The sequence below is a fragment of the Gavialis gangeticus genome, unplaced genomic scaffold (assembly GCF_001723915.1).
Source record: "Gavialis gangeticus isolate Ggan-Ray unplaced genomic scaffold, GavGan_comp1, whole genome shotgun sequence".
In the NCBI taxonomy this organism is placed as follows: Eukaryota; Metazoa; Chordata; order Crocodylia; family Gavialidae; genus Gavialis; species Gavialis gangeticus.
Genome location: NW_017728994.1, coordinates 47,249,951 through 47,265,982, shown reverse-complemented (window position 1 = coordinate 47,265,982; position 16,032 = coordinate 47,249,951). Strand labels below are relative to the sequence as shown.

Genomic DNA, 16,032 nt, shown 5'->3' with positions numbered 1-16,032 from the left:
CGTGCTAATGAACCCGTGTTGGCTGCACGTCTATTCCATTGCAATGCCCTTGTGAAGCTCGAGGCCAAAGGGTTTGCAATTCACGCAGTAACCTCCAGCAACTGAAATGGTGGGAGCTGTGGGTTTGCAAGCCTTGAAGCCACCCCATGCTATCGGACCATGAGCAGTGAGCACTGAACTGGGTTGTAAGCAAGTCACTCACCCAGCTTCCTTCTCCAGGCATATCCATACTGGCCTATTTAAGAGCTCCCAGTGGCCCAGCCCTCCATCAACTGGTCTAATCCATTTTGAAGCCAGTTATACTCTCTGCCTTTACAATCTCCTGTGGCAACAAATCCCACCAGTTAACTACGTGCCGTGGAAAACAGCTGTTCAAACCATTGCTTGGATAGGGTTATAAAGGTGAGGGGAGAAACAGCTGTCCCAAGAATAAAACCGTACTTTGGGAACTGAAAGTAAAAGCTACTCCTAAACTCAACAGCAGCAGACGGTCTCACAAGACTTCTGCATTTTAGAAGAGGGAGTACAAGGAAAACTTAGTAGCAGCAACCTCTGAATTTCATGCACATTAGCCAGACAGAGGCATTTAGAAGAGATTTGAGGTTAACCCTGTTTGATTTTCCCTTGTACTTTGTCTTCCTAAAATTTCTTCCCTTCTCCACTATACGCAACAAACCTGTCTGGCATCTGCATGCAGACAACCTCGCCCATCCACCTAGACTGCAGAACGTCTCCACTGGAGCCCTCTACAGCCGTCCGAGCCACGAGCCCGGTCAAGCTCGCTTGACCTCTTAAACTCCTGTCAAGTAAAAAGTCATTTTATGGCAAAATAAGGTTAAGAGCTATTTAACTTCTATTTCACCCTCGTTAACCAAGTACATCCAGATCTACGTGTTGTGTCTGACCGGGTCTTATCTTTTGAGACAGTAGCTGCTTTATCCTATGCATCTGCACACCTCTCCCTCTATCAGCACCACTCCCAGGAAAAGTTTTTTATGCACATCCTTAGAAATCAAACCACTTCCTCACTATCCTTTTGTAAACATGCTCTAAAGCCACTGAGCTCCTGCCAGCCAACAGGTGACTAGTCCTGATGCTCTATGAACACTTGGCTTGAATTCCCAGTTGCTCTTCTTGGGTTTAACGGTGAGGGAGCATGCTATGAAAGCAGAGCGCTCAGCTCAGGCTCACAGCGCTTGCCAGAAATGCAGCAGGCAGGTGAAGCAGCAGTACCAACTAACTGGGCAAACCCTTAGTCATCGGATCTTCACGGCATCTTATGAAGGAAGCTATAGGCTACGAAAGCCCATGCCTCTCTGAATGAGGTAGCCTATAAGGTACCACCCTGCCCTGCCTTCTGCCTAGAAAAACCTGTCTCTGCCAGAGAGAAAGCCATCTAGATGACAGAGGGAGGATCTGGTAACAGAGAAATATTCATGCTGAACACAATGGAGAGAAAACAATACCGAATTTTAGCCAGTTTTTTAGATGAAATCTTCATAATTTCATAAGTGTATCCAATTTTACCCATTTTTTTTAATGACATCATAATTTCACGAGGAAGCAAGTTTGACCACCTGGAGAGAAAACTGCACACATCCTTTTTGCATACTGTCAGCCCCCATTGCCGTGTAGCAAGAAAGCATTTTGTATCACAAAGATGCTTGTCCTAGCCTGATGCCTGTGCAGATGTGCTACCGATAGGGGAAGCCCACTTCCAATAACACAAAACTATAAACTTGTATCCCTTTACTGGAAACAGCCCCCCTCGTAAACCCAACTACTGTGCTGTAAACGTTATACTAATTTCCGCCCCCACACTTCCAAAAAGTTTCCTTCCAAATCTAACCCGATAAGAAGGCACTTTGCTTCTGTAGCCCCTGCAAATGCACACAGCAGCACCAGCTGACTTCTCTCTGTAGGTGGCCCATGTCTTCTGCATTATTAATGGTGTTAACTACCTCAAACAAATGACATTTGGAAACCAAATACACTCTTGGGAGGGGGGGATAAAAGTTTTCCATGTGGTGACCATAGCTACAAGGGAGGTCTACCTCCAGCACAGAAATAAAGTCTTAAATGCCCCTGGTGTATTAGCTCAGTGCAGTATCTGATGGAGTTATCTAGAGAGTGTACAGGCAGGCATGACACTTGGCTTCATTATTTTTTCAGATGTTTAAGATTTGCTTAAGTAAGCAAATGTGCAAAAGAAAAAACTAGTAATAAGAATGGCAACTTGCTTGCTATATGGATTCTCCTCTCCAGTTCTCTTTCCTCCGTGCCCCAGCCCAAAGCCCAAATGGAAAAAGGAGCAATCAGCCTACACGTCAATATACTTACTCTCTGACAAGCAAATGAGGTAGGTAGAAAGAGGACGGGGCTGTGAGCGAACAAGACCCGAACTCTGACTCCTTGCCTTCGGAATGCTTCCAGCTATGACTGATAGCTAAAGTCATCAAGGAAACTTAATCAAAAGCCTTCCCTCTCGCTGCTGCCTCAGGTGACAATGCTCAAAGGAAATATGCTCCTGGATATATGGGACAAAGCTACATTTGTAGTCATACAAAATAAGAGAATCACGGGGGGAAAAAAAAATCTGGCTGGAAGGGACCCTTGGGGAGTCATTGCATCCACCTGTCTAAACCTTCCCAGATTAATGCTGGTCTAACCTGCACTTTAAAAACTTCTAATTAAGACAGATCCCTAGAAAACCTACTTCCGGGCTGAGCCACCTTCACAGCCCGTTCTTCCTCAGAGCCAACTTAAATTTCCCGTGTTGCAATTTTGGCCCATTGCTTTGTGTTCACAGGGGGCAGGACGAGGGGAACAGCTGACCGCCATCGTCTTTGTGCCAATCCTTTTTGTGTTTGGAGACGGTTGAACAAATCCCCTTTCATGTCTCCTCTTCTCCACACTAAGCAATGCTGGTTCTCCCAGCCTTTCCTTGAGTCACATTTTCTAGCCCACTAATCATTGTTCTTACTCCCCACTGCCCACTTTCCAACTTGTCCGTGTCTTTCTTGAAAGACAGTGGTCCAAACTGGACAGGGTGCTCCAGGCGAGGCATCACGAGGCTCATGAGAACCAGAGGACTCTCCTGCTGTGACTTTTATATGGCACTCCAATTAATACATATGGTATACTCATCATCTTTTTTTCCAATATTAAAACTAGTGATGGGAGATATGTGACACTGTTGAATCTGTATGTGCGAATCAAAAGTTTCTTTCTGGTGAATCTGCTGATGGCAATGAATGGGTACTTTCCCTTTATATTTACAACATATTCGGTGCATGCAGGTCTGGAAGCACTCTTTCCCACATTTCTGGCTGGAGTCCTGTATTTACGAAGGCCCTGGGACAAATATAGCAGGTGACTTGTATTGAGCCATGGGCCAAAACAGCCTAGGCAGTTGCTGCTCAATTTATAGTTGTGCAATGCAGGGCTTTGCACTTGTCCTTTCTGAATTTCATTTGATTCATTTTGTGCCATTTTTCCAATCTATCAAGGGAATCCTACTTCTTCCTCTGAAGTGTCTTCAATCCCATCCAGCTTGCAAATGTCTTGTCTACTTAGCTTTATCCATCAGGTCATTAATGAACAGCATCAGGTCCAGAAGAGACCCCTAGGAACCCCCCAATTAAAAGTGGGGTTCGTGTCACATCATGCCAGATGCTGCCAGGCAGCAGGAAGTGGGAAACATTTGAGAATTGACAAGAACCAGTGAGAAGCAATACTGAGCTTCCAGTGTTTTACTGGACTTGCGGTTGCTCCCAAATAACATTACCTTCCAGCGGCCAGCAACTTTGCTGTTGCATTCAGCATCGCCCATGGGGAAGGCTGCTCACCTTCGCAACCACCAGTTTCTACCCTGATTCCCTTCTTTCCACACTCTTTCTGACTCTCTCTCTCTCTCTCCAGCTCTTTAATCTCACCCCACCCCACCCTGAGCTCTACATTCAGACCCCAAAACACTTATCAAGTAGTTGATACTTTAATTGAAAGCAGTGTTTCTCAACCTTTTTAGACTCAAGGGCCTCTGCATTAGACCCTTGGAAAATGGCAACTCTTCACTTCACCCCCATTTTTTATTTATTTTTTTAAATTATTACAGAGCAATTCTTGTGTTGCAAAGAACTTGGAAGGGAACACAACAGGTCAGAAGGCTTTTGGCACTCTGGATTCCTATCTGAAATCTCCAGGTTTATCTCATGGACTTCATGCAGTTGAGATATTTGCAAGGTTAATGCCTCAGTCCACATCTGCATTACAAAGTTCTGCCAAGGGAGCTGTCAGCCCAAGGCTTGAAAAGATCATGCCCTGTAGCCAAGGCAGCTCTGCTGGGAAAACCTCCAGCTCCAGCCCATCACAGCACACGCATAGTCACGGAGGCTGGAAACAGTACTTCATACAGTCCCAAAGAGGCTGACTCGACCTTTCCTCTCTTTCAGGCAGATATGGTGATTTCCAAAGCATTTGTGGAGAGATCGACTTTCAAATACAACCTTAAATTTACCTCTACATCCTGCCTGTTCTTTATGGATGTGGGTTTCCCAACACTTTCTAGGGAAGAAAGAGGGTTTGCCCAGAGTCCCCATCTCCACTTCTTCCTAGTGTGCTAGTGGTCACTCCCCTGCCCTGTTCTGTCTGGTGCTTTATGCATGAAGTTTGTAATGCAAAAATCTCAAATTCTTGATTCAAAGGTGATACCTTTTATTAGACCAACTGAGAAATGGCAAAACAATTTTTTTTTGTTGCAATTTCTCAGTTGGTCTAATAAAAGGTATAATCTCTGAACCAAAAGTTTGAGATTTCTGCATTTCCTTTCATCTCAGACCAACGCAGCTACCAAATACATCCCTGAAGTTTGTAAAGCACTTGGGGACCCCACAAGGATCAAAATGCAGGACTCCGAGGCGACAAGGGGAGGAGATGCAGAGCCAAGAGGGCTACTCAGTGACCACCCTGGCCTGCACCCCTGGAACTCAAAAGACAGTCCATAATGATAAGAAAGAGTATGGTGACTCCAGTTTTCAGCTGGCTATTTCTGACTACCCTATCAAAGCCCATTCACAAAAGGTTGCCAGAAAATGCCTATCCCTTCTTCAGCCGTATATTTGTTACCCCGTGTCCTTTCACAAGGGAGAATCGCTCACAGGACTTGCACCAGGACTAGATTAGAAAGCATCACGCTGTGAAGGCCAGCATGCCCCCATCACCTTTTATAGAGATGTTCCCTCCATAGAGGCAACGTGTGCTCCCAGCATGCGATGCTCCCTCTTGCTCCAAGTGGTATGCAGTGTCAATCAAAAGGAGTGTTGCAAGCTGGGACCTGCTGCCTCGGTGCTGCTATGGCAAAGAGAAAGGCAGCAGCAATTTTTGCTCTGTTTTATGCAAATTTGGTGCAGCACATAGGGGTCTGGCAAGCTACCAGCACGGCTCCTCGTCTGTGCAAAGTGCGGGTGTCCTGATCGATGCAGGTAGAGAGATTTTATATGAAAGAGCAAAGCATCAAAATGCTATTGCGCTTTTTTCTTCTCTGGGTACAAACAACCTCAAATTAAAATTTTATCACAGCACAGTCAGGATTCAACTCGCAGCTCCTGCTGTGGCTCACTACGGCGCCCTTGTAGATCTCAAGCCAGTGACGTTGTTCAACCTTTCTGGGGTTTTTACTGCATAAAGGTCTCCCTAGGAAGGAGAGCAATGGCCTCCTTCTTCTACGAGCCGCAGCACTGAGACATGACCCTGCCAAGCTGCAGGACTGAGCAACAGGGAATCTGACTTGCCACAGATTCACTGGGTGGCCTTGGGCAAGTCACATTGGGGGGTAATCTTTTCCATCTCCCAATCTTATCATTTCTATACAGAGAACAAGATCTTTGGAGCACGGATGTTGCTTGCCGAGTGGCTCGTACAGCACCTACCACCCAGTGGGGTCATTATGTGCCACTATAATGCAAACAGAAAAGAATCAGTGGGCGCATCTACACGTTTGTTAACATGCAGTAATTACTGTGCATTTAATTTAATACTTGCTTAATGAAGTACTAACTAAATGCGCACTAACTTGTGCTACTGCACAGCAGCTCCAGCGCATGGTTTTTTTGTGATGCTTACCGCACAGTAGCCTGACACTACTACACAGTAGCGTATAAGCAAAGTTTTTGCCTGGCACGCTACTGTGCAATGTTATTAGGCTACTGCGTATTAATCACCTCGTGTAGATGTACCCAGTATGAAGGGAAGGATATTACACTGAGACAGATGCATTCCTGGAATAGATGCGATTCCTTTCTAAAGGTCAGACAAAAAACACTACTACCAGCAGCACATTTTCAACTGTGTTTGAAAGCTATAGTAAACCTCCTTGCCGCCACTACAGGATCTCTGTGCCACTCAAGCAAACAACATGCGACCATCCAACTCTCCTTGGATTTTGCCATTAAGGCGGCGACGGCTCTTCTCTAAGAAAAACAGCAAACAACTTTCAACATTAAAAATCAGCAAGGAAGTTCAAACAAACATGGGAGAACCCTTTTCAGAAGGTTAGGAGAGGGGTTTCCTGCGGGCATCTGGCTGCGAGCCGCAGCCGGTTAGAAATACAGGCTTTCCATAAAAGCGCTTTTCACGCAGCCCCAGTGAAAGACCTGCGGTTTCCTAACACTGTCACGATGTCCTGATTTAGGATTTTGACGGCAATCAAGCCAGCACAGCTGGTATTGTGGTTGCCATTATAGCATGAAACACTCTGAGTGTTTCTGAAATGAAAAGGGGTCTCCCACTTTTCTCCTCTTTCTTCCACCTTATGCTGTGACCGGTCAAAACAGACCTGATTTCTAAGCAGAGCATAACCGATACTTAAGCAGTGCAGGAAACAGTGCTGTTTTAACTGAAAATAAATCTGTCAGCAAGGAGGCACAGGGCGAGCTACACTTCAGACTTTTCAGGTTCTTATTAAAAAATATAAATTAAAGTCAACATTTTCACTTTGCTTGCTACATCTGTTTGCTATTCCATTATTAATAAAAATATAGGGGCCTCCAATTCAGCCTAGGTTCACTCTTAAAAAAAAGCCCTTTCAGCTTAATACTGAATTATAATGGGGCTAAATGGTACAGCATTACCAGGAGAGAGATAGGCTGGGCACCACCCGGGGTCACTGGCAGACAGATTTAAATGCTTACATTGCCTTCAGATGGGCGGCAGATTTTCTTAAAGAAGAGGAGAGTCTGCAACACAATGCTCTTTATTTTGCAAAAGCCTGACAGCGCCCGAGTTATGAATATGTGCCTGTCTTTTCAGAATCCTATTGATTTCTATCTGGATTAAGAAACCCTGTTTTTCAGCAGACCTATTTATTAGATGATACGCTGCCCTTTGCAAAAAAAAAAAAAAGAGAGACTCACTCAGGACAAATTACAATAAAAAAGAAAAGAGTATAAAAGCAGATAAAACATCAAGGTAAATAGGTACATAATGACGCCACCCCACAGTCGATACCAATCTGACCATGGGGTAAAATTCCTTTCTAATCCCAAATCTGGCATTGGTCTGACCCTGAGTGGAGGGGCAACACCTGCTAGCCAGGACCCTCCGGGCTTGAGTCCCAGCAGGAACACTGGTACACCACAGGCAAAATCCCCAGCTCTTAGGGATTTGCAGCCAGCATCCAATGCTTCTACGGAAGATGAAAAAAACCCACCTGATGTGTGTAACAACAGGAGAGCAAAAATTTCTTCCTGGCCCCTTGGGGCACCAGCAAAGCCCAAGAGCTTGGAAAATACCCACTGCAGTTACTCCTAGGCCATCCCTATCCAATGCTTGCCCAACCTCTTCTTGAACAAGTCCAGCTACAGCTTTCCTAGGCATCCATCCAACTGCCTCCTTGTTCTAATAGTGAAGAAATTTTCCCTGCTCTCCAACCTAAACCTATTTTACTGAAACTTCAAGCCACTGGTTTGCATTCTGCTCTCCACAGCATGGCTAAAAAGGTGTTTTTCCTCTTTACAGCAGCCCTTCAGATATGTGAAGACTGCTGTCATGTCCCCTCTTAATCAGTTTTTCTGCAAGGTGAACATGCCTACCTCCTTCAACCTCTCCTTGTATGATTCGCCTTCCAAGCCCTTGATCATGTGCGTCACCCACCCCTGGACCCTAGCTTCTGCCTGTTGTTTTTGAAATGTGGAGCCCCAGTTGGCACACAATACTCTAGATGAGGCTTAACCAGCGTAGGGTAGAGAGGCACTATCACCTCCCAAGCTTGCATCTGCTGCTATTGATGCAGCCCACAACCGCATTCACTACTTGTCTAGCTACGTCATGCTGCAGACTCCTATTGAGTTGGTGAACTACCAAGACTCCTGGATCCTTCTCCATGGTGCTGCCACCCAGCCAGGGATCACTCATTTCATATCTGAATTTGTGATTATACTGTCCCCAAGATGCACCACCCTGCATCTGACAGCATTGGTCTTCACTGTTTGCTCCAGCCCAGCTTTCCAATCTGTTAAGATCCTTCTGAATTGTGCTCCCGTCCTCCTACACGTTCACAATCTTTCCCAGTTTTGTGTCATCTGCAAACTTGCTCAAGAAGCTTTCTACACCAGCATCCAAATCATTAATGAACACGTTGAACAGCTCTGGGCAATGAACAGACCCCTGTGGGACTGCACTCGAAACCTCCAGCCTTTCTGCCATGGATCTGTTAATAATCACCCTTTGCTTGCAATTACTGAGCCAGTTGTCTATCCACTTTGCAGCAGGTTTGTCTAGCCCACTTTCCCCCAATTTATTTATGAGAAGGTCATGCAGGACTTTGTCAAAAGTCTTGCTAAAGTCCAGACACACAATTGCAAGTGTTGGAAACCTGACATTAGAGATGATAACAGGTTGGGCCCCGAAGACACATAACATTAATGCACTGTCAAAGAAAAAAATGGAAAATTAGTTCTTGAACCTGAGATCTTTTGGCTCAGAGAGTGCTTGGGGACAGGAGTCCTGGCAGAGCTTGCAAGCTGTGCAATAAACTCTTCTCAGGACTACTCTCCCACAGCACTCCAGAGCCCTCTCAAGACATGGCTCTCTGGTTATCACTCTAATGGGGTTATCTGAATACTTCCCCGCCACCTGAACAGGAAAAAGGAACTTCTCTCCTCCAAGACCAACAAATCTAGGATTTCTCAGCCAAGCTGTCCAACAGGAAGAGTTGGAAAGTTTCACTTCTGGGAGATGGCTCTGGATTTCACACGGTACGTCTGCTAGATTCTCTGTGCTGTTCACCCTGGGCTTTGCAGGAAAGTCCTGCTGTAGGCTAAGAGTGACATGGGATGCTTCAGGCCTACTAGCTTGCTTTTTAATGAAGACATGGTATGGGTTAAAACCAGGCAAAAGGCTGACTGTTTACATCAGGCTTGTCTAATTTCTAAGTGGCAGGAGGCCACTCGCCCATTCAACCATGGTAGCATCCCCCTCCCTACCCTGTGTGCCCAGGCCCCTCCACCCCCAGCACTGCCCCTACCCCAGGAGCCTCCCCACTGTACCTTGCAACCCCTCCCCTACTGCTGCTCCCTGCGCTTCCTCACTGCACCAGACAACCTGGCTGCTGCTTCTCATGTCCCAGCACCCTGGCTCTCCCATAGCTTCTCAGCTGCAAAGCACCCAGTTCACCATGTCACTCAGGCACCCCAAGCTGCAGGCTCCCCTGGCATTGAAGGCTACGCCACACCGCCCCATCATAGGGCAGGGGCAGGAAGGGGAAGCCAGAGGGAAGGTGATCCTGGAGCCTCTGGATGCTGCTGCAGTTGAAGCAATGTGAGGAGCGGCAGGCAGGTGGGAGCTGGGGGGCAGGTTGTAACGTAACCCCTGGCTGGCTGCACGCAGAGCTGCCAACTGGACAGCCCCGCTTTGCATGGTTTACTTTTCGATTCGCAATGTGCATTTACACAACCGAGCTACGTGCCTTCAGGATGGAGCCAGCTCCACACCCTCAGCCAGGAGTCTGAGTAAACAGACAAGCCTCGCACTGTGCCCCGAAGGCCAGGCTTGGGCTTACGAGCCTGCAAGCAGCGGCAAATCGAACTGACGGTGGTGAAACCCAGAGCCTGTTGCTCCAGCGGCCCAGGACACCACATGGCTGCAGAGAGATGGATGAAAACTCAATCTCTTGATTTGAGAGGGTCAACTTACCAGGCAAGGGCTGCCTGTGGGGTTCAGACAAGCACTTGGCAGGGATGGTTTGGATAGGGATGATCCTGCCTTGAGCAGGGGATTGGACTAGATGACCTCCGGAGGGCCCACGCAGCTCTTTTCTATGATACCCTAAGAAGCTCTGAATGGCCAGGATAGGATCTGTTCTGCAATTGAGGGAAACCATTTCCTAATTCAACCTCTCTTTCTCTTCTCTTGCTTTCCTCATAGCCAGCCTTCTTACTGAGTAGCTAATGGAGGGGGTCTTTTCCACAGAGATCCCAACAAGACAGGTGCTTTGTCTAAATTCAGATTGTGCGTGATACTAGCCGTGCTGAAAACCACCTCTGTTGAAAGACCTTAGATATCTGACTGTGGGCATGTACTCGCTTGGCCTTGGGCCTGGTGGATGTGTGAGAGGTTAAAGAATTGACTGTGTGCCTGCTCTTGTGAGACAAACACCTGCGTGAGTCTGTTGGCAGAAACTCAACCAAGATGAGATACAAGACAGAAAACTTGGTGCTGCCAGGGTCTTAACTAGCTCATCTATCTGGCCGGGGTCTTCACCCTCCAGCTGCAAGACTGGGCAAGCCAGAATTTCACTAGTCTGTCTGCTCTGCAACAGCCAGATACTTCCAGCAACAGGAATCACTTTCCACTCCAAGCTAGTCTGACAGCTAGGCTTGCTACTTCTCCAAGAAGTAACACAGACATTACCATGAGCCTGAGGGAAGGTGCCCTGATGGCAGCCTCACAGGCAGAAGCAGTTAACGAGTGCTGGCTGTAGGGTGAAGAATACGACCGCAGTGAAACACAAGCAGTAAGAACATTAATAAAATATTAAGAAACCCACCCCACCACACTAAATTTCCTCATGAGTCAAAAATACAGAATATACCAGACGACGAGCAGAGTCTGAGGCCCCAGCCCAGCAACGACACCTGCACGGAAGACTCCTGCACACACACGCAGTAGACACACACACCCCTATGCAGGATGACAGCCATCAGCTTCAGGGCAATGGATCCATGTGATTGAAGCCTCAGTAGAAAGCAATGGGGTTTTACCACCTGCTGCACTTTTCTCACTCACAAACGCACAAGGCAGAACACGTGGTATTAAAATACAGGCACTTAAATACATAAAGCACTTACTCGTGTACTCGGTTGTCTCCATACAGGTCACTCAGCCCAAAGCTGACATAATGCCAGTGCTCAGGAACATTCAGCGCTGGGTTCCCCAAGTTTCTGTACATGCTAACATAGTCCAGAGGATCTGGTCCCCCCAACCTGCAGAGAAAGACAGAAATAAGTTTCAGTATGATAGCGGAGATACGTGGTTTTTAACCATCTCATAGGCTGGATGTAATTGGAAGAAGCTGGCTCGTCAATCCAACGTCCTTCCAACAGAAAGCTAGGTGGGTGAACGTGAACTTTCCTGCGCACCGCCAAAACCGTCTGTTTGGGAAACTTTCAGCTGTGCTTTCCATTTTCACAGGGCCCCAGAAGACCACGTGCCTTATGGTAATTACCGTTTATTCTGAATGAGCAGGAAGTCTGCACAGACGCTCCTATGGACCTTACAGACAAAGGCCTGCTTTAAATCACCGTGAGTAAATCGAGTGACAACAATGAATTCAGCGTATTCAGCCTACCTCTAGCAAAGACTGGGGGAAATACAGAGTATCTGAAGCATGGGAAGACAGGGTGCATGTGTGCCACAGATTAAAATGCTTTTCAAGTTAAAGCATGGAACGGACTGGAAGGCCAAACTAAAGTTTCCACAACACACACAAGAACAGTTGAAAAAAAAAAATCATACTGGAAAAATCGTATGCAGACTGTACTTGCGCTCTAAGACCCTTGCTTCAGCTCAGCACTGCATACTGCTACTTTTCCAGCAATTCCTAAAGTTAGAAAAGAGTGAGATTTTAAGAAATCAATCAATGACTTGGAATCCTGCCACAAAATCAGAATGGGCGGAGGTGAAATGAAAGCAGTCTCAGAGCACTGATTTAATGACTAAAAACATAACCCAGCGCTTCTGCTTAGCTACTAAAAGTGGTTGCATAATGCAACGCTATTTAAAGTCAGCATACGGTGCGTCGCCAACAATAAAACCGAACAAACCATCTTGTACCGAGACAGACTTTGCAGAAACTTCTATTACTCATGAAAACAACAGAAACAGGTTTTACACTAACCAAGCAGCATAAGCAGAGACATTCTGCAATGCACTCTCGCAGCATCCAGCTGCGTGAAGAAAGAGGCAAAGCCCCATCTAAATGAGATGTGTGTGACTGCTTTCCTCGCTATTTGCACTGTCACAAGACAAGAGGGAAGAAAGCGAGAAGAGGAGAGATGTCAAACCACTAGTGTTCAACAGAGCAAGCAGCTGCTTCGCTGGTTCCTGTTTCCAAGCTGCCATTTGGTCAAGACAAAAATACCCCAATGTAAAAAGCTGGAACTAAGAAGGCCCCATTCAATCAAGCCTCTTATTATACATTGAGTCCCACCCCTTTGTTTGGATGTTGTCTGGTTAAGCCCCAGCCCTATGGCTTGTTGCTGAGAGATGTACTAGAGCAGGTCTGCACTTTCCATTTGTTGCGGGATTTCATGCAGCTGCACAAAGCGCTTCACAATGATGGTTTGGACAAGTAATGAACAAGTCTTGTTTCTGCTCACGATTGAGACAGGCAAGCAGGATGCCTGTGTTTAGGAAGAAATGCTCTGCATGCTGGTCAGCCAGGCTGTGGTGCCCTGTGCCATGTTCTTTCCAGCACTCTTCAAGCTGGAAGACAGTTGAACTGCAAGATTTGAGGATTCCTTTTATTTTCTACCATTATCCTTCCTGTTTTTGCCCAGCACTGCTCTCTATGCTGCCTGACAGCACTTGGAGAAAACACCATAAATTGCCATAAATATTAATCAAACTGCTGAACAGATAAGTCAAGCAAACTTTATAGCAAGAGCATTAGGGGGACCAAAAGAGGCAGCCACCTTAAAACAAAAAAAAGCACTTCTCTGCATGTTTTTGGAGAGCAGATTTGCTCGGCTAAGCACCGCTTCCGGGTTCAGCTTACCAGCAGCGGCTCCAGGGACAGGAGAGAGTTGCAGATCTGGGGTGACGAGCTGTAGCAGCAAAGCTTCAGGACATCAAAAGGCACTTAGCTGCAGCAGTGCCTGCAAGAAAGCTCTGCTCCATGTAAAGAAGCAGGTGGCCATCACCATCTGGAAATATGCCATTGTCAATTGCTATCCATCACTTGTTAACCACGTGTGCTCTGCCATCGAGCAGGGCCTGGCCCCATGGACTTTTCACTAGGTAATGTGCAGGTGGGTATTAACAGCCTCACAGGGTAAGTATTCCAGAATTACATTGGCGGTACTGACGGGAAGTATGTGCCTCTTCCCAGCTACTTGCTTCAGCACATCAGTAGAATAAAAGCTGCTTCTCCGATGATGCCGGATCAGGCTTTGCAGGATTGTGATGGCTCACTTTTATTTGCACAGTGAGGCACCTGGGGAAAGTACATGATGCCAGGATCTGTGGCCGCTCTGGATGTTTTTCCTGCAGTGGGAAGTGGAATCTCTCCACATTAACAGCACAGCTATCCCTCTGCTCCTTCGGGGAGACCCAGCTTATGCCCCTCCAGCTTACGAAGCCTCTTTCCAAGCACTTGGATATGAAAAAGTCATCAGGCACATATAGGCTGGTAGCACAGTTAAAATCTTAGGAAAACAGGGCTGCAAGTGACCTCATGAGGCAAACCTAGTCCAGCCCGCTGCTCAGGACAGGACCATCCCTGACTAACCCTTTCCAGCAAAGCGTCTAACCTGCTCTTGGGTTGTTGGTTATAAACATGTTGGTCTGAGGACATGGGTGCACACAGATATTTGGGTAGATGCAATATTTTTTATTAGTCCAACTAAACATTGTTCAACCTGCTCTTGAACATGTCTAGGGATGGAGATGTCACAGCTTCAAGGCTGCCTGTTCCAATGCTCAGCCACTCTTAGGCTGGAGATGAGGAGGAACTTTTTGACTAGAAATGTCCTCTGCTGCAGTTTGAAGCCACTGCTCCTAGTCCCGTCCTCTACAGCAAAGAGTCTACTTCCCTTCAAGTATTTGAGGATTGGTATCAAATTCATCCTTGGGTTTCACTTCTCCAGGCAAAGCAACTCCAGTTCCTTCAGTCTTTCCTCGTAACTCACATTGCCCCTTGGAAAATCCCTGTAAGAAACTCCTTCCTAGAACGGATTTTTGCACCACCTTTGAGAGAGCAGGGGGAAGAGCCTTGCACAAGAAGAGAAACAGAAGGTAGACACATTGAAGTGAACATTCTGAATAGCAAGAGAAGAGGCCTCTAGATAAAGCACCTACTGACAGGCACAGAGAGGGATTTGTTGTGCTTCTACTTTAAGTCTGGGGACCACCTGTGGAAAATGTATACGCTACAAATTTTACTGCACATTTTCTTGTCTTAATGCAAGCATTTCACCATACAGACGCATGCAAATTAGCACATTTTGTGCCTACTTTAATGCTCTTTACATTCAGTTTATGATTTCCCAGTTGATATGCTTCTTTCTATTAAGAACTACTTCACAGTCAGGGCGGCTAGGATCTGGAACCAACTTCCAAAGGAAGTGGTGCTGGCTCCTGCCCTGGAGGTCTTTAAGAGGAGGCTTGATGCCTACCTGGCTGGAATCATTTGAGCCCAGTTTTTTTCTCCTGCCCAGGCAGGGGGTCAGACTTGAAGATCTATAAGGTCCCTTCCAACCCTACTTCTATGATTCTATGGTACTGAGCCCTATTGGATGAAAGGACAGTATGACTTCACAACTGAAAGGAGGGGCCAAGCCCCCAGTTAATTTTTTTATAATGTATACAATAATATACCAACAGGAACTGCTCGCTTTAAAAGAGTTTTATTGAGTAGTAACACCACCGGGCGCACTTTGAAGATGCCACATTTCAGCAAGGCAGTCTGTCTCTCCATCACATAAGTCCTTCTGCTTTTCTTCCTCAAGCTGCTGATGCTACACTAAAAGAAAGAAAACAAAAGAAGTCATCTATAACAAAGGAGACCACTTCAAAAAGTGTAATTTTTCCTGAATGCTATCATTTTGGGGTGGAGGGGTGGGCTTAGCTAATGAGGCAGAGGAGGAAAGTTAAACAAAGACATGATGGAGGATTTGGGTGGGAACCTAAATTATGTAGCATTTGTGTTTTAATATTTTTATGAATTTTTGCAAAGCCGCCAGCCAAATCCTTTCCACGAGCACTGGGGACGCGTGTTAGAAGTACCCCAAGGTGGAGAAGAGTTAGACAGTATGACACCAATGAGATAAAATCCAATACTTACAGGGACCAACCTCCATCTGTGGTCCTGGTTCGTCCTCCATCTCCGCTTTATGTTGGAGGCTGCTCAGGACTTCTGTGACCACGAGACCCAACAACATCCATTAGGCAGAAGAGTCACTACCATCAGTGGAGAATCTATCAGGGGTTCACAACAAGCTCTAGTACAGTGGTAGAAGATAATGACAAGCTCCTTGTAGTAAGAGCAGGCCGTGCAGCCACACAGAGCTCACTGCATGCCTACAGACCAGCCAGAGATCCTTCCTTACTGAGGCACTGAAAACCCTCTGTTGTGCCCCTTGGCTCAGCATTTGCTCAACAGATGAGCAAAATAAGGCTCTTCTCCCCAGAGATCAACAACAGTTCAGAATCTCAATACAAGGAATGAAGAGTTTAACACCAGTACATGAACTTCCCATGAACTGCAAGTGCTAAAAAAAAAAACAAAAAAAAAAAAAAAAGCACCTGGGGGCAAAAAAA

At 46.4% G+C, this 16,032-nt stretch overlaps 1 protein-coding gene across 1 annotated transcript in view; it reads right to left on the bottom strand.

Moving 5' to 3' along the window:
* SUFU (SUFU negative regulator of hedgehog signaling) overlaps nt 1-11,515 on the bottom strand; it is a gene marked incomplete at its 5' end in the record, with an annotated part of 126,996 nt that extends 115,481 nt beyond the window's left edge. Inside the window, one exon of the mRNA XM_019502150.1 lies at nt 11,343-11,515. Within this exon, the coding sequence (XP_019357695.1) occupies nt 11,343-11,515 (173 nt within the window). The remainder of the gene's footprint in view (nt 1-11,342) is intronic.
* Nucleotides 11,516-16,032: the final 4,517 nt, after the last annotated feature.